General features: G+C 43.0%; 3 protein-coding genes across 7 annotated transcripts; 1 reads left to right on the top strand and 2 right to left on the bottom strand.

Annotated features, from left to right (window-relative positions):
• The first annotated feature begins 14,749 nt into the window (after positions 1 to 14,749).
• LOC109872016 (C-C motif chemokine 20) lies at positions 14,750 to 16,573 on the top strand. The gene is given in 5 exon segments (XM_020463089.2): positions 14,750 to 14,916; positions 15,145 to 15,262; positions 15,610 to 15,687; positions 16,222 to 16,264; positions 16,266 to 16,573. Coding segments are annotated over 5 exon segments (339 nt in total). The 5' UTR covers positions 14,750 to 14,840; the 3' UTR covers positions 16,290 to 16,573.
• Positions 16,574 to 16,725: 152 nt separating this feature from the next.
• On the bottom strand, positions 16,726 to 21,615 carry si:ch211-122l24.6 (calcium-binding protein J). Of its 5 annotated transcripts, none has more exons than XM_020463085.2 (6): positions 21,547 to 21,615; positions 20,865 to 20,967; positions 20,661 to 20,771; positions 17,499 to 17,640; positions 17,154 to 17,268; positions 16,726 to 16,993 (listed from the first exon to the last, which is right to left on the bottom strand). In XM_020463085.2, exons 2-6 carry the CDS (start codon positions 20,932 to 20,934, stop codon positions 16,853 to 16,855), a joined length of 579 nt encoding a protein of 192 aa, XP_020318674.1. In that variant the 5' UTR covers positions 20,935 to 20,967; positions 21,547 to 21,615; the 3' UTR covers positions 16,726 to 16,852. The 5 variants fall into 5 exon arrangements, with proteins under 5 accessions (XP_020318674.1, XP_020318673.1, XP_020318672.1 ...); XM_020463084.2 differs by lacking the exon at positions 21,547 to 21,615 and adding an exon at positions 21,422 to 21,533; XM_020463083.2 differs by lacking the exon at positions 21,547 to 21,615 and adding an exon at positions 21,187 to 21,527.
• Positions 21,616 to 21,750: 135 nt separating this feature from the next.
• Positions 21,751 to 25,483, bottom strand: LOC109872017 (uncharacterized). The gene is made up of 4 exons (XM_031806392.1): positions 25,472 to 25,483; positions 22,666 to 22,850; positions 22,440 to 22,517; positions 21,751 to 22,196 (listed from the first exon to the last, which is right to left on the bottom strand). Exons 1-4 carry the CDS (start codon positions 25,481 to 25,483, stop codon positions 22,133 to 22,135), a joined length of 339 nt encoding a protein of 112 aa, XP_031662252.1. The 3' UTR covers positions 21,751 to 22,132.
• Positions 25,484 to 25,813: the final 330 nt, after the last annotated feature.

Genomic DNA, 25,813 nt, shown 5'->3' with positions numbered 1-25,813 from the left:
GATGAGCCAATATAACGTGATCGTTTCGATAAATCAACAGACAAGCTTTTAACGAAACATATGTAGTATGTGACAAATAATAACCTTTTTGTTTGTTTGGGATTGAATAGGACTAATTTAAGATAGAAAACTGTTTATAGATTGAAACAAAAGTGATAGATAAAATAGTGTGCTGTTGGCTATATATTGTCGCTTTGGAACTGGGAACACATCAAATATGAAGGTCACTTCCCACTGGGCAAAAACTGGTTGAACCAACATTGTTTCCACGTTATTTCAAGCCAAACAAATATATGTGATGACATTTAGTCAACGTGAGAAACTGTTTCGATTAGTTTAAAGTAACCAATTGAAGGGCATTTCGTCTTTTTTTCACCCAACTGTTAACCTAAATCCAATAAATCCAATGACCTTTTTTTTGTTGATTTCACATTGAATTCATGTTAGTTGAAATGTAAATCAAAACTAGACGTTGAACTGACATTCTTCCCAGTCAGTAGGTTGTTTGTTGCTTGCTGCATTTACAATGCCTCACTGACAAGGATGCAGGAAAAACAAGAGGGAGATAGCGCCCCCTGTCTTTAGCTCATTTCTCTCTCTCCACCTGACGCTCTTCCATTGGGAGTGAGATCTGGGGTGATGCTGATGAATCTCAATAGACCAAGGCCAGGGTTGGGTAGGTTCCTTTCTAAATGTAATCAGTTACTGTTACTAGTTATCTGTCCAAAAATTGTGATAAAAAATGTAACTTTTGGATTACCCAAATTCAGCAATGTAATCTAATTACGTCAGGTTGTGGTTCGATCGATGGGCCAGTAACCAAAAGATTGCTGAATCAAATCCCCGAGCTGACAAGGTAAAAATCTGTTGTTCTGCCCCTGAACACGACAGTTAACCCAGTGTTTCCTCGTATGCTGCCATTGTAAATAATATTTTTTTCCTAACTGACTTGCCTGGTTAAATAAAGGTAGAGTAACATTTAGTCACTTTGAGATGACTTTCCCCTTAAGAGGCAAGAAGACAAAAATGTATGTTACCAATGGAACGACATCTAAATGTAATTTTATGGGTTGGTTATGTAGGCTTCTTCTAACCCTTTTCTTTCTAATACATATAGTAATGATATTACATTATGTCTTCACTTTAATGTATATAATTTATAAATCCCAAAATGGATGTAGCAACTACAGATTGCCCCTTTAAGGCTATCAAAAGTGTATGAGTTTGAACATGTGTCCATTAGGCCTATGGAATTAGATTGAGCAATAAAAGCCCTGCTTTTAGTCCGTAGGCTTGGATCTGCAATATGCAGCTGTTGCAAGAGCACATTTTTCACACTGGCTGTCCACTAGTTTCAAAAACAATGATTGATAGGCAGCTTAAACGTCCTGAATTCAACCATTATTGGGTTCAAATGCACATTTAAATTTGTGAACAGCCATCCACAACAACCCACAATCCGTAAGGCGCAAATAGCTAAATGAGAGAGCAGCAGTGTGATTCACATCAATGCACTATGTAGATATCAATAATAAGTGATATCCTTATTGCCGTGGACAACACCACTGCTGTCATCCTGACCTCCAAGCGTTTATTCACGTTGGATAATCTTAGGATGCCGACAGCAGTCGCACCATTGGAAGACATAGCTTGGACAGTAGCCTACAAAAGCCTTTTCCTGCTATTGTTACACGATCCGTCAAACCCATTAGTTGTGTCGTCATAGTGATCTCTGACTTGTGGTCAGACTCGTTCAGCTGGAACAAACTTACACTTTCTCCTTTTTTTCAATGCTGATTTGAATGTCATTGAGAAAACAGAGAAGTGGCAAAGATTTTGTTTCGCAAACCTCCTTTCTGAATTTAAAAGTAATCCTCAAAGAAATCATCTAGTTTTTCAAAAGTATCTGTAATCCGGCTACAGTGTTTTTACGGGTAACGTAACGGATTACAGTTACATATTTGTTGTAATCCCTTACATGTAACAGATTACATGTAATCCATTACTCCCCAACCCTGCCTAAGGCTATGGACCACTACACAATAAGAACAGTGACACTGTCAACATAAAAAGGGTCTGAATACCAGAAACGTAAACGTTGCCGTAACGTTCCATAACGATCCTGACCTCTTGGCAAAGGTCATACAATGCTTACATCGACCGTATACAGGTAGTCCACCGAGGCAGGCACGCACCGCAGCCATTATTACACACTCTGTTCGGAAAAAAAGTCTGACTCCATCCTGTGCAGGCTGTAAAAGCGTCGAGGAAGAACAAAGAGAGGGGTCTGCGTCCTCCCACACCTTCTCTCTCTCAATGGAGCGGCTGCACAAAGCAACACAGTGGATGTCTCTTAAGAGAAGAGACACAGGTCTTTTACTATAGCCTGTTACAGCTGTTTATCCCAACCCCGACTTGGTAGTCCACGATCTTTAATTCCGTCCTGTCCACGTCTAATATTGCTTTCGACCGGGTCACGCGAGTTGCATGTGTTTTGTTAAGAGCTCTACCTAGGGAGTTTGCGATGTCGACTAGAGGCCTTTGATCATATTGAAACGTGTTCAACCTCGAGTGAGAGTGTGTAACTTTTGTGCTGACCTCAATTTAGAGACAGAGGGAGAATTTATTGTGTGTGAGACCTGTATGTGAATTGTATGTGTGTTCGCCATACACTTTCCATCTCGTTGCATGGGGCTATTCTCAGGTCCGGGCGGGGCCCTTAGTACAAGGGTGCTGTGTGTTTGTGTTTCTCCAGGGTCCTATTCTGAACGCCTTTGTGTCATATCGGTTGCTCAGGCGAAACCATCCTGTCCCCCATAATGCACCATAATGGAACCAGGAAGAGCATCTGGTGCTTTGAGACCGAAACCCATCGCCTCACATCGACCCGTCACTCACCGCCGCAGACCATAATGCCGTTTTCACCACCTCATTTTCCTCCAAACCCACGACAGACTGCGCATTCACAAAGACCCAATTAGCCGAGAGCGGGTGGCAGCTTCGCTGTGGAGTCGGTGTCCAATCACATCGAGCCGTGGAGGGCAGGGTCCTATCGAACGCGGGTGCCAGTGGGCAGACCCTCGCCACGGGTCGGAGGTGACACGGTGACATTATGGAGTTGCAGGCCGTTGTTCAGGCTCGTTTGTGTCAGTGTAGTTTTGATTGATGACCGTCGTGATGGTGTTCCCATTCTCCTGTGGGATTCCCAGATCTGAAGAGTGAACTCCCACTGCGGCCCCGAGCCTTCGGCCCCCACACACATGTTTTGTTCCTATAGGGCCCCAGATGGCTCCTACTGCCCACACATCTATATTGTGTGTGTGTGTGTGTGTGAGAGAGAGAGAGTGTGTGTGTGTGTGTGTGTGTGTGTGTGTGTGAGCACCCCTTAACCCCTAGGGATACTTTACCTTCCCCTAATTACTAGAAAGCCTAAACCCACCAAACCCACTAACCCCCAGAAGAGCTCCTGAAGCCACAGTGAAGTCATCTTGGCCCTCTCCAAACCCCCTCCTCAAATCATCAACTAACTCCTCATGCCTCCCACAGACACCATCGGGTACTCGTCATAGAAGTAGTGATAAAAGGAGTCATGGGGAGAAGTTCACAGAAGGGCCCTTTAATAGTGTGACAAATATATGTCTAACTGCTTTGTAGACACATCGCTGAGAAGGATAGGGGGATGCTTGTGTATGGAGAGATGTTGGTCATGTGTTGTGTGTGTAAGGAGCTCGGGCAACAAGATATTTTCAAATAGCATGTCTCACTCTCGCTTGCCCTCTCTCTCTCTCTCTCTCTGTGTTAGAAACACGACGGTCAGTTCACAGTGATCCAGTTGGTGGGCATGCTGCGTGGCATCGCGTCGGGCATGAAGTACCTGTCTGACATGAGCTACGTTCACCGAGACCTGGCCGCCCGCAACATCCTGGTCAACAGCAACCTGGTCTCTCTCTCTCTCTCTGTATGTCTCTCTCTCTCTGTGTGTGTGTGTGTGTGTATATGTATTGTATGTATGTATGTATGTATGTATGTATGTATGTATGTATGTATGTATGTATGTATGTATGTATGTATGTATGTATGTATGTATGTATGTATGTGTGTGTGTGTGTGTGTGTGTGTGTGTGTGTGTGTGTGGTGTGTGTGTGTGTGTGTGTGTGTGTGTGTGTGTGTGTGTGTGTGTGTGTGTGTATGTATTGTGTGTATGTATTGTGTGTATGTATGTATGTATGAGCTGCAGCTCTGGTAAAGGCTCCAGGGATGTAAAAGATATGTGGGTGGTTAAGACAGAAGAACAAAGGAGGAGAAGAAGAGGACAGAAGTGTTGCTAGTGGAGCTTCTGTATGGGGCCTTTCAAAAACCTCCTCATATATCACGTGCACTCCACGAACAAGAGTACGGGTTAACAGACAGCTCAATCTGTGCTATTATATTGGGGCTCAAACATAGAAAGAGGGTAGCAGATATTTGTGTGTGTGTGTGTATGTTCACGCGTGTGACCAGAGCCCACAGTTAACGGAGCATCATTAACATGCCTGAGGCGTAGTGGCGAGACCTAGGGATCGCTAGCATCTGTGACACCACTCTGAGGGAGCACAGACACACACACACGCATGAGTGTACACACAGCTGACGTGATTCCACTGAGCCACCGGCTGCTCTGAGGGAGGGCTGGGGGAGAGTTGGCGGAATAAGACTCCAGGTGCATCAAGTCTAGCATGATGGTCCTCTCCTCTCTTTTCCTTCATATGCTCTGATGAAAGGACCAAAGAGGTCAAATCCCCTTGCAATCCTCTGCCATAATGTATCTGCTGGCATTTATCTGTTAAGCATTTGTGTGTGTGTGTGTGTGTGTGTGAAAAGGTTTAAGTTGCCAACAGAGGAAGAAGGCAGCAGCAGAAGATGTCGTCAGTAAACCCAGGAGTGTGTGTGTGTGTGTGTGTGTGTGTGTGTGTGTGTGTGAGTGTGTGTGTGTGTGTGTGTGTAAGAAAAGGTTTAAGTTGCCAACAGAGGAAGAAGAGGGCAGCAGAAGATGTCGTCAGTAAACCCAGGAGTGTGTGTGTGTGTGTGTGAAAAGGTTTAAGTTGCCAACAGAGGAAGAAGGTGGAAGCAGAAGATGTCGTCAGTAAACCCAGGAGTGTGTGTGTGTGTGTGTGTGTGTGTGTGTGTGTGTGTGTGTGTGTGTGAAAAGGTTTAAGTTGCCAACAGAGGAAAAAGGTGGAAGCAGAAGATGTCGTCAGTAAACCCAGGAGTGTGTGTGTGTGTGTGTGTGTGTGTGTGTGTGTGTGAAAAGGTTTAAGTTGCCAACAGAGGAAGAAGGTGGAAGCAGAAGATGTCGTCAGTAAACCCAGGAGTGTGTGTGTGTGTGTGTGTGTGTGTGTGTGTGTGTGTGTGTGTGTGTGGGAAAAGGTTTAAGTTGCCAACAGAGGAAGAAGGTGGAAGCAGAAGATGTCGTCAGTAAACCCAGGAGTGTGTGTGTGTGTGTGTGTGTGTGTGTGAAAAGGTTTAAGTTGCCAATAGAGGAAGAAGGTGGAAGCAGAAGATGTCGTCAGTAAACCCAGGAGTGTGTGTGTGTGTGTGTGTGTGTGTGTGTGTGTGTGTGTGTGTAAGAAAAGGTTTAAGTTGCCAACAGAGGAAGAAGGTGGAAGCAGAAGATGTCGTCAGTAAACCCAGGAGTGTGTGTGTGTGTGTGTGTGAAAAGGTTTAAGTTGCCAACAGAGGAAGAAGGTGGAAGCAGAAGATGTCGTCAGTAAACCCAGGAGTGTGTGTGTGTGAAAAGGTTTAAGTTGCCAACAGAGGAAGAAGGTGGAAGCAGAAGATGTCGTCAGTAAACCCAGGAGTGTGTGTGTGTGTGTGAAAAGGTTTAAGTTGCCAACAGAGGAAGAAGGTGGAAGCAGAAGATGTCGTCAGTAAACCCAGGAGTGTGTGTGTGTGTGTGTGAAAAGGTTTAAGTTGCCAACAGAGGAAGAAGGTGGAAGCAGAAGATGTCGTCAGTAAACCCAGGAGTGTGTGTGTGTGTGTGTGTGTGTGTGAAAAGGTTTAAGTTGCCAACAGAGGAAGAAGGTGGAAGCAGAAGATGTCGTCAGTAAACCCAGGAGTGTGTGTGTGTGTGTGTGTGAAAAGGTTTAAGTTGCCAACAGAGGAAGAAGGTGGAAGCAGAAGATGTCGTCAGTAAACCCAGGAGTGTGTGTGTGTGTGTGTGTGTGTGTGTGTGTGTGTGAAAAGGTTTAAGTTGCCAACAGAGGAAGAAGGTGGAAGCAGAAGATGTCGTCAGTAAACCCAGGAGTGTGTGTCCTTTTATTTGTTTGCTTACTTTGTCACTAAAAGAACACAGCCAGGGAACCTCTCCCCTCTTTAATTCTCCTCCTCTCCCCCCTCCCTCTCATTCTATTGCTGTCTTTCCTTGTTAGCATGTGGTAGAAAGATAACTTTTTACGCGTTCATCTATGTGTGGGTATCTGTGAGTGCGTGAGTCAGTGTGTGTGGTTATGTAAAGTGAAGTGATATGATGCAGAACACGTTTGTTCTCTCCATCCATCCATCTGTTGTGCTGGCGTCTTGTTGGTGGCTCGCTCCTCAGGAACAGGGGAAGACTTTCTCCCTCTCCAACTGGTACACTAAGGCAGAATGAACAGATCACTGCAGTCCCAAGGGAAAGAGAGAGACGGGTAGAGTAAGAGAGAGAGAGAGAGGCAGTGAGTGACTGAGAAGGAAAGATAGGAAAAAGAGAGAGAGCTGTGGGGTGGTGGTAGATTCCGTGGTGGCCTTGGTTGTGTCTGTCTGTCAGCACAGTCTGCGACGCACACTCTCAGGTCACCTGGTGACCCCGCAGGCTCCATCCTGCCTCTCACCCCACACATGTGTGTGTGTGTGCGTGTTTGTATGTGTGTGTGTACGTTTGACCAAACCACACGAAAACCGACAATACACCTCTCAACATCTTCCTCTCTCGCACACCCTGAGGTCTCTGACACGACTCACATGGTTATATATAACCAACCACTAATAGTTCCAAAGTGTGTGTGTCTTGGGTGTGCGTTTGTGTGAGCGTGTCCTTACTTCCAGAGGGAATGTACTATGATTCTCATCCGTCTTGGTAGTTTGTGTCTCTCTGTTGATGGATGATATTCATCAAGGAAAAAGGCTTAGGGCTAACCACTATTCCACAGCCATTAATTATGTCAGTCAAGAGGATGCTCCGCTGTATGTGTGCGTGTGACATTCCGGAATGAGACTCATTGTAATCTAGTATCTAAATCGTTGCTGGTAATTCACACTTAATGACACAGTACTTGTTCAATTGGAGAGGACTCGAGGAACACGAGCTTCCACTGAAAGTTTTAAGGCAACGCCTTTGCAGCTTCTGTTGCCCCACAGCCCATGCAGGAGAGAGGTGACCAGAGGACACCGTGTGTGGGTGGGCAACTCAAAGGGACTCCCTCCCGCCTTTTCCACCATTTTGGGAGGGTGAGTGGGAGAGAGGCCCAAGGCAAGACAATATGTGGACAGGGAAGACTTTCTTTCTTGCTCTCTCTCTCTCTCTCTCTCACACACACACACACACACACACACACACACACACACACACGTGTTTGCTTATGCAAACATTTCGCTCTTTCGTGTTGGACAACATTCACGCTGAACTCAAACACAGATCACCACTCACATGCCACTGTATAGGAGCACCACTACATAAACACAGACTCACTTACCACTGTTACTGAAAACAAACACATGATTACAGGGCACAAGAGCCACAATAAATCAAAGTGGCAGAGGATGTGGGGAAAGAGGAGGGGAGAAAGAGAGAGAGAGAGGAAGAGTGAGTGAGCAAAAGAGATTAAAGGTGTCTTCTCAGAGAAGGATCCCTCTGTAGATGTCTCTTTGAGTGAGCACGGGGAAGGAAACAAAGTGAACTGTGTTATGAAGGAGATTTACTTGGGGATTAGATGTAAACAGATGATTGCACATGTCAGGCCCTTGTTACACTGATGAGACAGGACAGACACACACACACACACACACACACACACACACACACACACACACACACACACACACACACACACACACACACACACACACACACACACACACACACACACACACACACACACACACACACACACACACACACACACACTACAAAGCAGCTCTACACCAGCCCTCTGTTAACAAAGCATTAACTTGGGTATTACATAGCAAAGCTTTGAGAGCAGAAAGGAGAGAAGAGGAGACCGAAAATAAGGAAGAGAACAGTGGACTCTCCTAACAGGAAGTTGGTTTTGAGATCCGTCACTCGTCACCTTTGACTTCCTGTCTCTGTCTGTTGACAGCCCCCTCCGCCATGTTTGTTCTTTCACACCAACTAACAACACTCACACACATGCAGGAGGAGGGTGAAGGAGGGAAGTGTCAAATAACCAATCATCACTTCTTTCTTTGCCTTCTTTATCTCTCAGTTCTTCAAGGATGAGAGGACAACAAGGCCCTGTGTTTTGCATGGCAAAGAGAGAGAGAGAGAGACAGGGAGAGACAAACACCAAGATAGACCAACTCACGGAGAGTTCCTCTGAACCTGCTTGATCCATTTGACTTTCTATAGGTGTTATTCACCATCTTCTACTGGCTGATTCTAACCCAAACCTGGGAGCTCCAGGTTCAAGGTTACGTCTATTGGTTTGTGCTACACTTAGACCTCCCCACCATGTTTTCATTCCTTCTCTCTCTGCCTAAACTGAGGATGATCAAAGCATGGGTCTGTCTGACACATCTCCAGGACTGGGCTCATCAAAGTCAATGATAGTCTACAGATCAACTGGAAGGCTTGCTCTGATTCCACTGCATTCTGGAGATGGAGTTTATCAGTCCGTACCAAAGGACTGAGACTTCGGGGGTCACCAGGGTCAGAGATAGCTGACTGGAGTATACCAAAAGACTCCAAGGTGCGGGGGATGCACAAGGTCAAAGACTGCCGGACAATAAACACTAGAGCCAGTCGGTGCAGATATGACACAGACAGACATGAGAGGGTCAGACAGAGACCAAGAGCTTGCATATGTGCCTATCAATGATTTATACATACACTACATGACTGCCACCGCACCTCCATTTTACTACTCCCCCACCATTGTAAAAAAAGATTTTGGAAGCTATAGAAATGCATTTATTGATGTCTACATTCATTTTTACCATGTTTATTCTCTTACAGACAACGTAATGCACACTTTTAAATGACATTGTGTGAGTTAAACATACAAATAAAAAGAGAGAGTACTTATGTTACTGTCCCCACAACAACCAAATAATACTTAAATACATGTTATTGCGTCCTTGAAACATTTCATTGAAATACTGTACATTCCTATGGAGGACTGCTTCTTCTGAGGAGTACCAATATGGCCGATGGGAGGCTTCAAAGCTTCTCATTGGCCAATACATAGCAAATTGCAATCTAGTGTTTATATACATCATTGATGTCTACTGACAAATCTAACAATACAGAATGGAATGAGATTATATTAAATCTATTCATGCAGATTACATTTATTTTAATTTTAATTACTGTACCATATCCCCCTCCACTGGTTATGATTAAAACTACAACATTGACAAAAAGGCTGTGGAGTGTGGGTGTGGGTGTGGGTGGTGGGTGAGTGAAAACCTTGAGATGAGTGTGTCAACATCCTACCTAAGGGCACAGTGAGCCATGCATTCAGACGTCGCTGAGAAATTCTGATCTTGTTTAAAACAGGAGCATGCACCCCTTCCTCCACATCAGCACTCTGTGGTGACAGTTTATGGATGGCAATGCACCATTTCAGATTACACAAATTCAACTGCTGATATAGATATTTCAGCAAAAAATATGATCTTATGTGAGAGACTGTTAGACAATCTCTAACTTTTCCTTTGAACTTTTCAATATCAGAAGAGGCATTTGTAGAAGGTCAACACAATATAATAGCCATATCTAGGAAAAACCAAGTTCCAAACTCTGGTAATAAGAGGTCGTACAATTCGTTTTGTAGTGAATCATATGTTGATGATTTAAATAATATTTGCTGGTCTGTGGTGTGTAATGAGGAGCAACAAGACGCTGCACTTGGCACATTTATGAAATTGCTTATTCCAGTTACTAACAAGAACGCACCAGTTAAAAAATTACTGTAAAAATTGTTAAATCCCCTTGGATTGATGAGGAATTGAAAAAGTGTATGGTTGAGAGGGATGAGGCAAAAGGTATGGCAAATAAGTCTGGCAGCCCAACTGATTGGCAAACATACTGCAAATTAAGAAATCCTGTGACTAAACAAAAATGAACTATACTATGAAACAAAGGTACATGATATAAAGAATGATAGTAAAAACCTTTGGGGCACCTTGAATTACATTTTGGGGAAAAAAGCCAACTCGGCTCCATCATTCATTGAACCATCAGATGGCTCATTCATCACAAAGCCTGCTGATATTGCCAACTACTTTAATGACTTTTTCATTGGCAAGATAAGCAAACTTAGGGATGACATGCCAGCAACAAACGCTGACACTACACATCCACTTATATTGGACCAAATTATGAAAGACAATAATTGTAGTTTTGAATTCCATAAAGTCAGTGTGGAAGAGGTGAAAACTGTTTTGTTGTCTATCAACAATGACAAGCCACCGGGGTCTGACGATCTGAATGGATAATTACTGAGGATAATAGCAGACGATATTGCCACTCTTATTTGCCACATCTTCAATTTAAGCCTACGAGAAAGTGTGTGCCCTCAGGCCTGGAGGGAGGCTAAAGTAATTCCGCTACCCAAGAATAGTAAAGCCCCCTTTACTGGCTCAATTAGCTGACCAATCAGCCTGCTATCAATCCTGGAAAAAATGGTGTTTGACCAGATACAATGCTATTTTACAGTAAAGCACACTCACAGCCTCGCCTCGTTGGGGCAGGAAGTCCAAATAAGGCTTGGGTGTGGAGCCAGGGGGCTGCAAGATATCTCCCCTCAATAACCACTCCCCTCACCTCTCCCTGCCATCTGCCACAGCATTCTTTAACTTAGGGCTAGGCCCCTTTTTCTCTCCACTTCCTGCCTGAATGACGTGCCCAAAGTAAACTGCCTGTAGCTCAGGCCCTGAAGCCAGGATATGCATGTAATTGGTACCATTGGAAAGAAAACACTTTGAAGTTTGTAGAAATGCAAAAATAACGTAGGAGAATATAACATAATAGATATGGTAGGAGAAAATCCAAAGAAAAACCAACTAGATTTAAAAATAAATAATAATGTTTAGAGACCATCCTCTTAGAAAGGCAAGAGAAAGGTCATATTCAAAATTAGCTCCCTGGATGCAATTTCTATGGCTTCCACAATGTGTCAGTTGTCTATGTTCAAGGTTTCAGGCTTGTAACTTCCAAAAAAAAAAGAAATGTCAGTTTTAGTAGAAGGACACAGTCTTGGAAATTCTTGATTGCATGCGCCATGAAGACACTATAGGCATGCTAAAATCGGTTTCCCATTGAACATACTTCTTTCCGAAATAAATATTACAGTTTGATTACATTTTAGGGTATCTGAGGAGTAAATAGAAATGTATTTTGACTTGTTGAAACAAAGTTTAAGGGTAGATTTTTGGATTCCTTTCTCTGCAAGTTGAACGAGTGGATTACTCAAATCGATGGCGCCAACTAAACAGACTTTTTGGGATATAAAGAAGGATTTTATCTAACAAAAAGGCACTACATGTTATAGCTGGGACACTTTGGATGACAAATCAAAGGAATATTCTCAAAAAGTAAGTGAATATTTAGTTGTTATATGTGAATGTATGAAACCTGTACCTGTGGAAAAATATTTTGATGTCGAGTGCCGTCCTCAAACAATCGCATGCCATGCTTTCGCTGTATTAGCTACTATAAATCGGACAACGCAGTTAGATTAGCAAGTATTTAAGCATTCAGCCGATATATGACACTTAAATGTACATAAATGTTTAAAATCCATAATTATTTGAATTGCGCGCCCTCCAGTTTCACTGGAAGTTGTCCCGTTAGCGGGACACCAATCCTTAAGAAGTTTAAATGGAAGCCTCTCAAACATAATCCAGGTAGAATCCGGAATTCCCCAGGGTAGCTGTTTAGGCCCTTTGCTTTTTCAATCTTTACTAACGACATGCCACTAACTTTGAGTAATGTATGCTGATGACTTAACACTATACACGTCAGCTTAAAAACTAACTGAAATGACTAACATTTAACAAAGAGTTGCAGTTAGTTTCAGAGTGGGTGGCAAGGAATAAGTTAGCCCTAAACATTTCTAAAACTTAAAGCATTGTATTTGGGACAAATCATTCACTAAACCCTAAACCTCAACTAAATCTTGTAATAAATAATGTGGAAATTGAGCAAGTTGAGATGACTAAACTGCTTGGATTGTAAACTGTCATGGTCAAAGCATATCGATACAACAGTAGCTAAGATGGGGAGAAGTATGTGCACAATAAAGCACTGCTCTGTCTTCTTAACAACACTATCAAGAAGGCGGGTCCTACAGACCCTAGTTTTGTTGCACCTTGAAAAAAAAGGACTTACAGTAGATTGGCAATTGGCTTAGAAGAGGGCAGCACGGCTGGTCCTTGGATGTACACAGAGAGCTAATATTAACGTCAGTCTCTCCTGACTCACAGTGGAGAAGAGATTAACTTCATCACTACTTGTATTTATGTATTGACATGTTGAATGCATGTTGAATGCATGTTGAGCTGTCCATTTGAACTACTGGCACACAGCTCGGACACCCATGAATACCCCACAAGACAAACCACAAGAGGTCTCTTCCCAGTCCCCAAGTCCAGAAGAGACTATGGGAGGCACACAGTACTACATAGAGCTGTGACTATATGGCACTTTTTTCCACATCAAGGAACTGATGCAAGCAGTAAAATTAGATTTAATAAACAGATTAAAAAACACCTTATGGAACAGCGGGGACTGTGAAGCAACACATATAGGCACAGACACATGCATAAACACACACGCACGCACGCACACAAACACACACGATAACATACGCGCTATACATGCACATGGATTTTGTACTGTAGATATGTGGTAGTGGTGGAGTAGGGGCCTGAGGGCACACCGTGTGTTGTGAAATCTGTGAATGTGTTATAATGTTTTAAAAATTGTATAAATTGGCTTAATTTTGCTGGACCCCAGGAAGAGCTGCCAAGGCAGCAGCTAATGGGTATATAATGGGTATCCATAATATATACATTGTCCCAAACTCACACCCACACTGTCACTCCCCCGCTGATATGTTGTTCGATTGGAGTATTACTAAAATACTTTATGTGAAAAACACTTAATGTAGCTGACCCAAAATCAATAGGCTACTTCTCAGAAATCTGTATGTGGATGGCTTTACAATAGCAGCTGCATATATATTGGAAAGTTTAAAGTTTAAAGTGGCTTAAATTAATGACAAAAAAGCATTTGAAAATTGTCATAGTTGCCACAGAAGTAGCAAATGCTGAGTTCTATTAAACTATTATTGATTTGAGCTTTTATCAATTGATTTGAAGCTATTAAGCCATATTCAACTGTTCAAAAATGTACTTGAAACATGCACTTTTTATTGATCTTCGGTAGTTAGGCCACATATATTTTCTTTCATAGTGCGGCACCAGATTCTGGGCTCAATCGAACCCACATAGTTGTATTTACCCACTAGCAATTTTTCTCATGGCATTTGTTATTGAGACTAATGTTCAGTGCTGCATGACAACACAATAATAGCATTTATTTTATCTAGGTCAGGTGATCTGGGTTTGCTCTTGTCAGCTTTCTGCAGGAACCACTAAATAGGTCACGGTACAGACGAGGGGTTTTTGACAACCTGCTATTGTTTCATAACTTCACCACAAACACTCTCATACAGGGGAGGCTGCCTCATAATAATGGCTGGAACAGAACGGCATCAAACCGGAAACCATGTGTTTGATACCATTCCACCTACTCCGCTCCAGCCATCACCACAAGCCTGTTCTCTCCAATGTTTTTATTTTATTGACCCTTTATCTAACAGGGCATGTCAGTTAAGAACAAATTCTGATTTACAACGATGGCCTACTGGGGAGCAGTGGGTTAACTGCCTGGTTCAGAACAACAGATGTTTTACCTTGTCACCTCAGGGATTTGATTCAGCAAACTTTTGGTTACTGGCCCAACACTCCAACCACTAGGCTACCTGCCACACTAAGGTGTCACCAACCTCCTGTGCTCTCATAATATTATTGCTGACTCTTCTGAGCTTGTAAAAGATGCTTGACTCATGAATATTAGAGTTGGAATATCAGACATGACAGCCAAACACTGTTTTTTATGCCCATGTGGGGTGATGTTGCTCTGTTTGGGAAAAGTCGAGGGGAGCCTGAGTTGGCCTTGAGCCTGCATCAGTCCCTAGATTTGTAAGGTCACTACTGTATGCATATCAGTCAAAACACACACCATTCAAGCACCATTAGGTGTGGACCTATGACATGACCGTAACCAGGTTATACGACTGAGAACAAATTAGCATACAGCGACAACCAGTGCAACAACTGATATAGGCCCGAACTAAACGGGTCATGGGAACAGGCAATGTTTGCATCTCTGTCAGCCATCATGCAGAGATGGGCTTCCTGTCCTCAATTTAGAAACCACAGGTTAGGAGTGAAGGACATGATTGACATGTATCAGAATCGTCAACAAACACACACTCACATGCACACACCTGTTTGTAGGGGTATATAGGATCAGTCCGTAGGCGTGTTTGGTGTATCTTCTCTAGTCTAGCATCACCATGGCTCCCACATACCTGAAGACAATCCTGCTTCTCTGCTGTGTTGGGACCATGTTCAGTTCAACCTCAGCTGCATGTAAGTTTACCTGGTAACCAATTTACCCGTTTAAGAGTTTTGCCCATGTAAATGTACCACTTATTTGTTTTACCATGGTCTGATAAGGTCTAGCTATGAGACCTGCCAACTCTGTTTTGGGGTCATGTTGGTTAGGTTAGATCAGATTAGAAGACTAGCATTGTAGTTCACAGAATAGATTACAGTGTGTGTGGCATGTGGCTGACTGATGTTTGTGCATGTGTTCAGACGGTCCTAGGAGACTTTACTGTTGTGTGGAGTACCAGGAGAAGCCTATACCCGACCAGCAGATAAAAGGCTACAAACTACAGAGGTCCAAGGAGGTGTGCAACATCGACGCTATCATGTAAGCCCTGAACAGAGTATACACACACACACCTTTACCATAATCTTAGAATGTATGCTCATATTTTGTCATCTCTATGAGGTCAAGGGTATAAAGCTACAGTCCTTCATTGAAACAATAACAAAGCGAGAACCCGCCTCTGTTTTGGTAAACAGCTGAGGGATGGGCCTGCAGAAATATAACCACTCTCAAATTCATAGACAGAGCTATGGACGCAAGGACTGACCATCCACGACATATATATATATAAAAAAGGTGGTTTTAACCATGTTGAGGCTATATCATTTTACATTGTTTACAAACATTGGCGTCAAACACGCTTATGTATGGTGTGTTTTCTGTCGTAGCTTCTACACCTTGAAGAACAAAAAGGTGTGCGCCACAGTTAAGGACGAATGGGTGAGGAAGGCTCTGGCTCGTCTCAGGTACGCAAACACACTTCTCTTAATAAGACCACACATGCTGCCTTTCAACTGGAACACCAGTGTTACACTAGTGTGTACTTCTTGATGTTACACTAAGGATATTGTGTTTCCATAGCTAGTGTTGGCAGTGAGGACTTGTGAAGAACAGAATCAACAACCTCTGCACAATCACAACAGTTGCTTTGTGAGGTGTTAAAGTTCACAGTTAGCCCGTGGTATGTAAATGTCAGCTGAAAAGTACCAGTGTCCTGGCTTTGGCCCCTGAGTGAGAGCAGGACAGCAGGAGCCATGGCCCAGTGAGACAAATGGTGCCGGCCCTCGTAGATGGAAACAGAAAAGTCTGAGTCTTTTGGGTAAAACACCGTGGTTTCAGAACTACAAAATACACCAAAACCACAAGACTGGATGTCAATCGATCTTTCCGTACAGGTTTTACCCAGTGTCTTCATGTACAAACGACTGCCTTCTAAAGAAAGAAATTCATGCGAGTCTGCTTCAAAATGTCCTGAGTTTCATATTCTGTGTCATATGCAGCTCCGAACTGAAGAAGATGTCTAGCAGCAAGACTGTGACGGGAAACGCCCCCCACCACCCCGATCTGAAAGAAACATCCAGCCACAGCAACATTCTCCTACATCACCAGTAATCCCAACATTCAGTAATGTGGTGAAATGATGCAGATATTATGTGAAATATAATGCATTAGCTCTGATGTTTGCTGTTGTTGATGACTGTAGTACTCTATTGCTTAAGCTTACAGGGGTCCTCTGAATCCACAATATAAGCTAGTAAAGTCAACGGCTTCAATTAATCATATTTTTTCTACATTTAAATGTAGAACGTTTGTTTCTTTTAAGGTCGGCAGAAATAAAATTATTTGAGATAATGCCAGCCTTGATTATTTATTTGTCACATTACTGTAGAACTAGAGCTGACAACGGCATGGGCATTAGTTGTGAATGTGACCTAGTTCAAACAGTACAGTGCAAAACCAGAACCCATCACGACTTCAAATGATCACCTGAGACAAACCAAGAGGTTGGGGAAAAATAACTGTATATTTAATCATTTTGAATTATATAAAGCCAATTTATACAATGTCATTTCCTCAATCCCAGTTAAGGCACAACAAATCCAACATGTCATCAGGAGTGTGTATTTGTGTTTAGAAGACCCCGTAGCACATCTGCTGGAAGGTGTCCATGCGGGCCACTTCACAGATGATGTCACCGGTGGCCGTGTCCTTGTCGTCCTCGCTCTCGAGGGGCTTGGGGACCGGCGTGCCCTGCTTGAGGTCATACATCAGCTGGAGGGGACACAACACAGACCGGTATAATCACAATATAGGCCGAGACACAAAAGAAAACGGGGACACACTCATCCTCTGTTTTGCAAGACGAGCCAACAAGGTTCGAGTTGGAAGTAGATGCAGAGACTTCCCATCAGCGCCATTACATGTGCTCTACCTGGAGGTACTCCTCGAAGTTGATGGACTTGTAGTTGTCCTTGTCCGCTCTACTAAACATTTCTTTCCTGGCCTCCATAGTTGATGCATCGTTGACCATGTTCAGAGAAGCGCAACTGTCAGGGGGGTAGAGGGAGGTAAGTCTGTGCTCGCAGTAGCCCCTTTATTCAAGTGTGATGGTTTAAAACCATGACTCACAATAAGACTACTAGTAGACCTACCTCGTTATTGTAGATGGCATTTGTGTGCGTGTGCTGCCACCTACAGCCCCCTAGGCTTGAGCTAAATACCACCGAGTAGCCACATGACATCAAAAGTCACATCGGCGTGTACTACGTTCACTCACAACTCGCTGAAGTCCAGCAGGCGGTCTTTGTTGGTGTCAAAAATCTCAAACTGCCGTCTCAGGTTGAGCAGGTCATCAGCTGTCCAGTGGGGGAACTCGTCCTTCAGAGCCAACACACTGGTGTTCCAGTCGTAGCTGTACTCTACACGCAGGCAGACAACCACGGGTTACATTTATAAAAACCCAGCAGGCCAAATCACCCCCACAAGTAGTAAATACTTTCTGAACACACTGTACAGATGCTTTTTGACTTCAGATTGGTGATGTTAGTAGAAAGGCAACATGACGACACAATATCAATTGCTTAAAACTGATCAATATCTTTGGTTTTGTACTGCTGATTTTGCCGGGGGGGGGGGGGGGGGGGGGTCGCAGGACTTAGAACGCAGCTATTATTTGATTTCTCAAATGGCACGGGTAATTCGGGGACGGTCTCTCTATAAAAGTCGCTGGCCACACACCAATACACGGATTTGACATTCAAACTCTCTCTTCAACAGCAACCAACCATTGTCACTGTTGATATCCTATGGCGGGTTGTGATTGGTTGAAGTTAACCATCAGAGAAGGTGATTTGTTCCCTCTTACGTGATGGCAGCCTCCCGAAATCAACATCCGGCCCATTCCAAAATATAGATAGAAGCCTTCTACAAATTCTCGTCAAACCAACCACGTATAGGTCATTCCAAGTTTCCGTACAGCCTTGATATAACGTACGTTTAAACCAGCACATACTACCCAAACGCTTGGTCCGTTCTATTGGTTTCAATGTGTAGTGATTAGTGATTAACAATGTCACATTACACTTGCCACGTTGGTGACTCACGTGAATCAAAAAGCAAACCAGTTCAAAATGTAGCTGGTCTTCCACGTGTTGTCCTCTACCAGGGAAATACAAATGATTCTTGAGTTGTGCTAGTGAACAGAATGTGCAACATATCCCCTCTCGCTCTATTGAAATCAACTTGATATCGATATGAGTAATTGATAAAACAGTGTTGTGTTTCTCTTTGTTTTGGCAACCCCCTTATCAAAAATTCAACACTGAAATGTAGCTGTCCCATCTTCTGCAGGTTGTCCTCTAATCCATGATGTCAAAAAAGATATCCAGTTTCCATGTTTTTTGTTGTTAGTTTCAACAGCACGTACAACCTGATTTCCCCCCTGATCAATAGGAGTAATATATTGTCACTTGTCAAAACAAACAGGGTTTTTGGTGCGTGTGCAGTTTACAAGGTGCTTGTTAAAAAAATGATCTAAGTAATATGATTACTATTGTTGCACATGTATGTGTAGATAATACATTTGAATGTTTAGGTTTTCAATATATCAAACTGTTTCTACATTGTGGTTATTGATTTGGAACGTCAAAACTGTTGCGACATTGGGCTATTTATTAAATTGTCTTGTCAACAAGATCAGCAACAGCATAATTTTCAACTAAGGTTTTAGGAATATAAATGGAATTTTAAAAATTTATGAAATCCCAAAACATGCTGTGATTGACTTATTTGATGATATACCAGAATTCACCAACATGGGTTTGCCCTGCCTATGTTAAGATGGAGCATTTGGCTGTTAAGGCTGTATTTCTTCATTCTTTTATAGTCCTTAAAATTTCTCTCATCAAATTCTATATTTTTTTCATGATTATTGTATTTATTATATTTGTATTTAACATTTTCTGTGTGTCCCTGATATCACTTTCCACCCTGTTACTTTGTAGTAATTCTCATTTAAGAAAACAGCCCCTTCCCACAATGACATCAAGTTCAGGAAGTGCCATAATTTTTTTGGGGTGGGACATTGCTGTGGGGACTTGCTTCCATTCAGCCACATGAGCATTAGTGAGGTCGGGCATTGATGTTGGGCGATTAGGCCTGGCTCACAGTCGGCGTTCCAATTCATTCCAAAGGTGTTTGATAGGGTTGAGGTCAGGGCTCTGTGCAGGCCAGTCAAGTTCTTCCACACCAATCTCTCGACAAACCATTTTGTATGGACCTCGCTTTGTGTGCGGGGGAATTGTCATGCTGAAACCGCAAAGGGCCAAAATGTTGCCATGAAGTTGGTGATGGTGAAGCGTGATTCATCATTCCAGAGGCCAATGGCGGCGAGCTTTACAACACTCCAGCTGATGCTTGGCGTTGCGCATGGTAATCTTAGGCTTGTGTGCGGCTGCTCGGCCAAGGAAACCCATTTCATGAAGCTCCAGACGAACAGTTTTTGTGCTGACATTACTTAGAGGCAGTTTGGAACTCGGTAGTGAGTGTTTTTTTTACATGCTTCAGCATATAGTGGTCCCGTTCTGTGAGCTTGTGTGGCCTTCCCACTTCGTGGCTGAGCTGTTGTTGCTCCTAGATGTTTCCACTTCACAATAACAGCACTTACAGGTGACCGGGGCAGCTCTAGCGAGGCAGAAATTCGACAAACTGACTTGTTGGAAAGGTGTCATCCTATGACAGTGCCACGTTTAAAGTCACGAAGCTCTTCAGTAAGGCCATTCTACTGCCAAAATTTGTCAATGGAGATTGCATGGCTGTGTGCTTGATTTTATACACCTGTCAGCAACGGGTACTGAAATAGGGAAATCCACTAATTTGAAGGGGTGTCCACATACTTTTGTATATATAGTGTATATACAGTCAGTTTGATCTATTTTCCCATGTTTGATGATGGTCTGTTTGTCTAATCCATACAGTTCCACCCTGTTGTTAGGCTAAATTATAGAGAAAAGTAATCCAATTTATCCAGTTAGCATTATGCAATGACTGTATGGGGTTCATTTTTTGCACCTAACAGGGATTTAAGATTATTCAATGACTGTATGGGATTAGTTTTATGCAGCTAACAGGAATTTGTGCCCGAGTTGGACCAATATGTTTTTCTTGAAAGTCAAACATAATTTTTTTTGTATTTTACTAGGCAAGTAAGTTAAGAAAAAATTCTTATTTACAATGACCTCCTACCCCGGCCTCCCAACCGATTGAGCGCTGCCCTACGGGACTCCCAATCACAGCCAGATGTGAAACAGCCCAGGATCGAACCAGGGTCTGCAGTAACACCTCTAGCACGGAGATGCAGTGCCAAAGACCACCGCGCCACTTGGAAACCGAGTAATTCTGATAGGATATTTACAACAAATATTACGAGGTCCAAACTCACTGTCAAATTTGGCGGACTCCTTGATAGAGCGGATCCTCTGTTGGATCATGTCGTATGTGTAGCTCAGGTTAATCTCATGCATTTCCATAGCGAAATTCATCTCGTCGGAGTCTGGTGAGGCGTTGGGAAACAAGAATGGTACACCAACCATGCACAGGTTATTCATTCAGCATTTGAGCTACTAACGGTTGTTGACGCCATTACCTTCGTTTAGATCAGGATCCACATAACTTTCTGGCTCTTTCACCAGTGGATATGACAACGACATCCCCATCTTGCACACTATGTTACCGTGGCTAGTTTGCACCTGTCAAGAATACAAAAGTACAGTACATTTAGGATAGCAGTTGATTCGCTGCTGGCCAACAGTTCGGCGAGTAACGTTAGCTAGCTAGGTAACGTTACGTTAGCGGTTCCAACTCGTGATTATTTTGCATAATCATTCGAATAATTTCGCTCGACTTGTTTACCGAATGACACGAACATCAAACGTAGCTAACTAACGTCATACAATGTCTCATCAAACCTCCGTGTCACCTCATTTGATAAGACAGGCTCCAGGTGAAACGTTAATAATGCCGTTAGCTGGGAAGCAAATTACTAGAAAAGGTCCGTTTGGAGCTTCGGATTTTTTTTGAAAGGAAACGTCCGAATGTCGCGTGTCAAGGAGCCAGTGTAGTGCGAGATCGTGCACACATCTAGGAACTTTCTATCCCCCCCTTCCATCTACACCGGTGCAGCAGGTCACAACATATTTCCACCTGGTTTTCATTTCCGTTTAGGCGTCCAAGGTAATTGCATCAACTGTAACGCAAACCCTAGGAGCTGATGAAGCTTCGAAGTCAAGTGTGAAATGAAAGAGATGAAATAAGGAAAGGTCCATTACATGTTGAATGTATGTAGCTGCAATGCTACATTGAATCCGCCCGGTGGCGGCAAGAATCTATAAGTAGAGGCGATTCAGACAAAATCTGGTTCAGAATGAAGAAATTAATGGGAGTGTGAAGCCAATTAACCCATGCAAATGGAGAATGTACAATACGCAGGACTCATGTTTCTAACGAAATGACCACGGGGATTGATTATAAGATGGGATAGCAAAGGATTCAGTTGTTTTATTTGGTATAAATACTTGACATAAATTCTTACATCTCCAGTTTATTTCAACTTGGAAATAGGCTGTTGACCTTTGACTTTAAAATGCACATCATATGAATTAACTAAATGTTAATAGCATATAGCAAACTGCAATTCATACAAAGCCATTCAATCTACATATAAAACACCCAATAAATACTTCAACTGGCAATAAATAATAAATACACCAGTTTCTCTCATATTATCTCGATGGCTTTACATGTACCTTCTTTAGCATAAATAATGTAATAGTTTATCCTTTCAATTACAGGTTTAAACAACGCTATCCCTCAAGTTCAGCGAGTGACGATGATGATGATGGTGAAGAGCGTCCTCTATGGGGATGTGGTGGGGGAGTTGGCGGTGGGGACCTGTGTGTCCAGTGACTTTCTGGCCATCCTAGAAGAAACCAGCAAAAGTAAGCATTTCAACTTTCCACCAACCATTTATTTATTTTACATCCGGTCTTTTCTACTAATGGCGCTTGTACAGGTCTTTATGCAAGTCACCTACTCTAGCCAGCCATGAAAGTATGTAACCGGTGAGTATTACAGGATTAGCCTACAGGGAGTACTACACTATGTATATGAATGAATAGGACTGACTATTGATCACTCATTGGTTATATTGTTGAGGACTCACTCCAGTTGGAAGAATGCTTTTCGAACCCAGGACTCTTTCCAATGGCTGCAGATGGTCTCTCCGTTGTCGGTCTCGAAGCTGTGCGGGAACACAAGATGACAACATTGAGACAGCTGTCCTACTCTTTTGTCCTAACTCATTCGTCTGTCTGGAGGTTGTAGAAGTGGGCCTTAATACATTATGATTTGTGAAGTTCTGTGTTCTGTTGGGATGGAGAGGTTCTTACATGACAGCGTTGACGCAGGGGAGGGCCTTTTTCTGCAGTCTGGCGCCGATGATGGGAACGGTGATCTTCTGCTTGGAGACCTTTGTGCAACAGTTGTGAACCTTGTTGGCGTCTGAAGAGTTAAAGAAGCATATGTGGTTTAGTACAACATGTTTTAACCCACCACCACCCCGCTCTAATTTCCTCTAGTACAGCAAATTTGTAATAACTGATTTTATTCCAGAAAATATTTTGTTTTTTATTTTTTCAGAGCGAGGATGGGGTTGGCTGGGGTCACGGGGGATGGGGGGACACTCATGGGTGCTTCTGCTTAGTCAGACATTTCCTGCAAAGATTGTGTAATTAGGACCATAGTTTGCCTATTGAATGAAACTCTGAAAATATGATGGTCAGGCCACTGACCAGATGGATTCAGGCCTATGGATTTCTCTACTGTTGGAAAATGTAGAATTTATGTTGGATTTAGGTTAGGGGTTGGTTCTTTCATGAGTCTTATAGGGACATGAATTTGCACCGGCCTAGTCCATTGAAATGAAACAAACCCAGGGCTAGGGGTGACTAGATTGTGATTTCCACTGTGCAGCGGTAGGTACTTGGGGTGTGTGTGTGTGTATGCACTACTCAAAATGTGTAGAATAGCAGGGAATTAGCAATTTAACAACTGCACATTTTTCTATACTGCCATACGACACTGTGTGTATTTGTATGTGTATGTGTGGCATGGTGGGGTGGGGTGACGGGGGCCACAAGTGAGGATGTCAACAGATATGTTTGGGCATGCTGTGAGGTCATGAGATCATGTGCTTGTGACTGCACACATTTCACAGCCCTCCTTCCTCCTCTCCCGCCCTCCCTCCCTCCACCCATCCTTCCTCCCTCCATCCAGATCGGTCCTTTGCGGTCAGAGCAGGAAACTGAAAAGAGGAAGAAAGAGGAAGAGTTTTCCGTTCCCTGAAACCAAGTGCACCAGCCCCAGTCCACACCAATTCGTTGGCCTAGGGCAGGGAAGGGCAACTTTGATAGGGGTAGGGGACACAAAAAATCAGGGCCAGTCGCTCGCGGGTCTGTGTACCCCCCCCCCCCCCCCCCCCCCCACTACGAGCAAAACATTTTAGTGTCCCTCCTCTTGACAGCTGAGATAAAAAAAAATATATATATATATATATATATACATACAGTGGGGCAAAAAAGTATTTAGTCAGCCACCAATTGTGCATGTTCTCCCACTTAAAAAGATGGGAGAGGCCTGTAATTTTCATCATAGGTACACTTCTACTATGACAGACAAAATGAGAAAAGAAATCCAGGAAAAATCATATTGTAGGATTTTTAATGAATTTATTTGCAAATTATGGTGGAAAATAAGTATTTAGTCACCTGTAAACAAGCAAGATTTCTGGCTCTCACAGACCTGTAACTTCTTCTTTAAGAGGCTCATCTGTCCTCCACTCGTTACCTGTATTAATGGCACCTGTTTGAACTTGTTATCAGTATAAAAGAGACCTGTCCACAACCTCAAACAGTCACACTCCAAACTCCACTATGGCCAAGACCAAAGAGCTGTCAAAGGACACCAGAAACAAAATTGTAGACCTGCACCAGGCTGGGAAGACTGAATCTGCAATAGGTAAGCAGCTTGGTTTGAAGAAATCAACTGTGGGAGCAATTATTAGGAAATGGAAGACATACAAGACCACTGATAATCTCCCTCGATCTGGGGCTCCACGCAAGATCTCACCCCGTGGGGTCAAAATTATCACAAGAATGGTGAGCAAAAATCCCAGAACCACACGGGGGGACCTAGTGAATGACCTGCAGAGAGCTGGGACCAAAGTAACAAAGCCTACCATCACCAAAGGCATTGAAGATGAAACGTGGCTGAGTCTTTCAGCATGACAATGATCCCAAACACACCGCCCGGGCAACGAAGGAGTGAAGAAGCATTTCAAGGTCCCGGAGTGGCCTAGCCAGTCTCCAGATCTCAACCCCATAGAAAATCTTTGGAGGGAGTTGAAAGTCCGTGTTGCCCAGCAACGGCCCCAAAACATCACTTCTCTAGAGGAGATCTGCATGGAGGAATGGGCCAAAATACCAACAACAGTGTGTGAAAACCTTGTGAAGACTTACAGAAAACATTTGGCCTCTGTCATTGCCAACAAAGGGTATATAACAAAGTATTGAGATAAACTTTTGTTATTGACCAAATACTTATTTTCCACCATAATTTGCAAATGAATTCATTTAAAATCCTACAATGTGATTTTCTGGATTTTTTTCCCTCATTTTGTCTGTCATAGTTGAAGTGTACCTATGATGAAAATTACAGGGCTCTCTCATCTTTTTAAGTGGGAGAACTTGCACAATTGGTGGCTGACTAAATACTTTTTGCCCCACTGTATATATAATTTTGCGTTCATTTGCAGTTTTAAAACAAAGTTTGCTGCAATTCTACACATCTTGACATGGGGCAGAGAGGAAAATGAGCTGGAGAGAAATGTTTGCAGTTTTTAATTTCATATCTAAGTGAGACTGACTAACAAAATATTTGTTTTCTAAGCCAGGTCAGTAATTCGACCATAATAACAAGTTTAGATAGACTGCCAGTGACTGACATAACAAGATAAAAACAGCTGATACACTAACCATATTAAGGAATTGCAACTTGTGTATTCTACTATTCTAACTCTCAACAGTAAGACAGCAAACTTAACATGTGTAAAAAATAAACAATTCCAATGATCCGAGGGCTTTCAAATGGTCGGCGGGCGGCTAGTTGCTCATCCCTGGACTAGGGGAAGCTTCTTACCACCACCAGCATCTTATCAGGCAGAAAGGTTAACCACAACAGGGAATATCGATGATGACTTTTTGCAGTGTGCAGACTGCACTCTCCTGTACTTCAGATTGCACTTTTGGCAAAAAATAGGAATTGAGTGAAAATATGCTTTGTGGATAAAAAGGCAACTCATAGTATATGCAGAAACGTATCGCCTAAAGCTATTGAGATGCATCCGTCCCATTGATTTCCTTAGAGACAGCTCTGTGTCTGTGTTACATATGAGTTTGGTGTGACAGGAAACAGGTAGATGGTGTGGGTATTGAGTCATGTTTGGACCCATGGGTTGGGTAGTCATGCCTTTCAGGGCAC

Source organism: Oncorhynchus kisutch, linkage group LG27 (assembly GCF_002021735.2).
Source record: "Oncorhynchus kisutch isolate 150728-3 linkage group LG27, Okis_V2, whole genome shotgun sequence".
In the NCBI taxonomy this organism is placed as follows: Eukaryota; Metazoa; Chordata; class Actinopteri; order Salmoniformes; family Salmonidae; genus Oncorhynchus; species Oncorhynchus kisutch.
This window is presented reverse-complemented; position numbering and strand designations above follow the sequence as displayed.

Excerpts from the sequence above, each read along its gene's own strand:
- LOC109872017 (XM_031806392.1), bottom strand. Across the intron at positions 22,518-22,665 it reads CCCTGCGTCAACGCTGTCAT|CTTCGAGACCGACAACGGAG; the intron begins GTAAGAACCTCT and ends GTTCCCGCACAG. Across the intron at positions 22,197-22,439 it reads AAAGCATTCTTCCAACTGGA|GATGGCCAGAAAGTCACTGG; the intron begins GTGAGTCCTCAA and ends GGTTTCTTCTAG.
- si:ch211-122l24.6 (XM_020463085.2), bottom strand. The coding sequence starts at position 20,934 with ATGGGGATGTCGTTGTCATATCCACTGGTGAAAGAGCCAGAAAGTTAT. Across the intron at positions 17,269-17,498 it reads CTGCTGGACTTCAGCGAGTT|TTGCGCTTCTCTGAACATGG; the intron begins GTGAGTGAACGT and ends CCCCCCTGACAG. Across the intron at positions 16,994-17,153 it reads ACTTCGAGGAGTACCTCCAG|CTGATGTATGACCTCAAGCA; the intron begins GTAGAGCACATG and ends TGTCCCCTCCAG.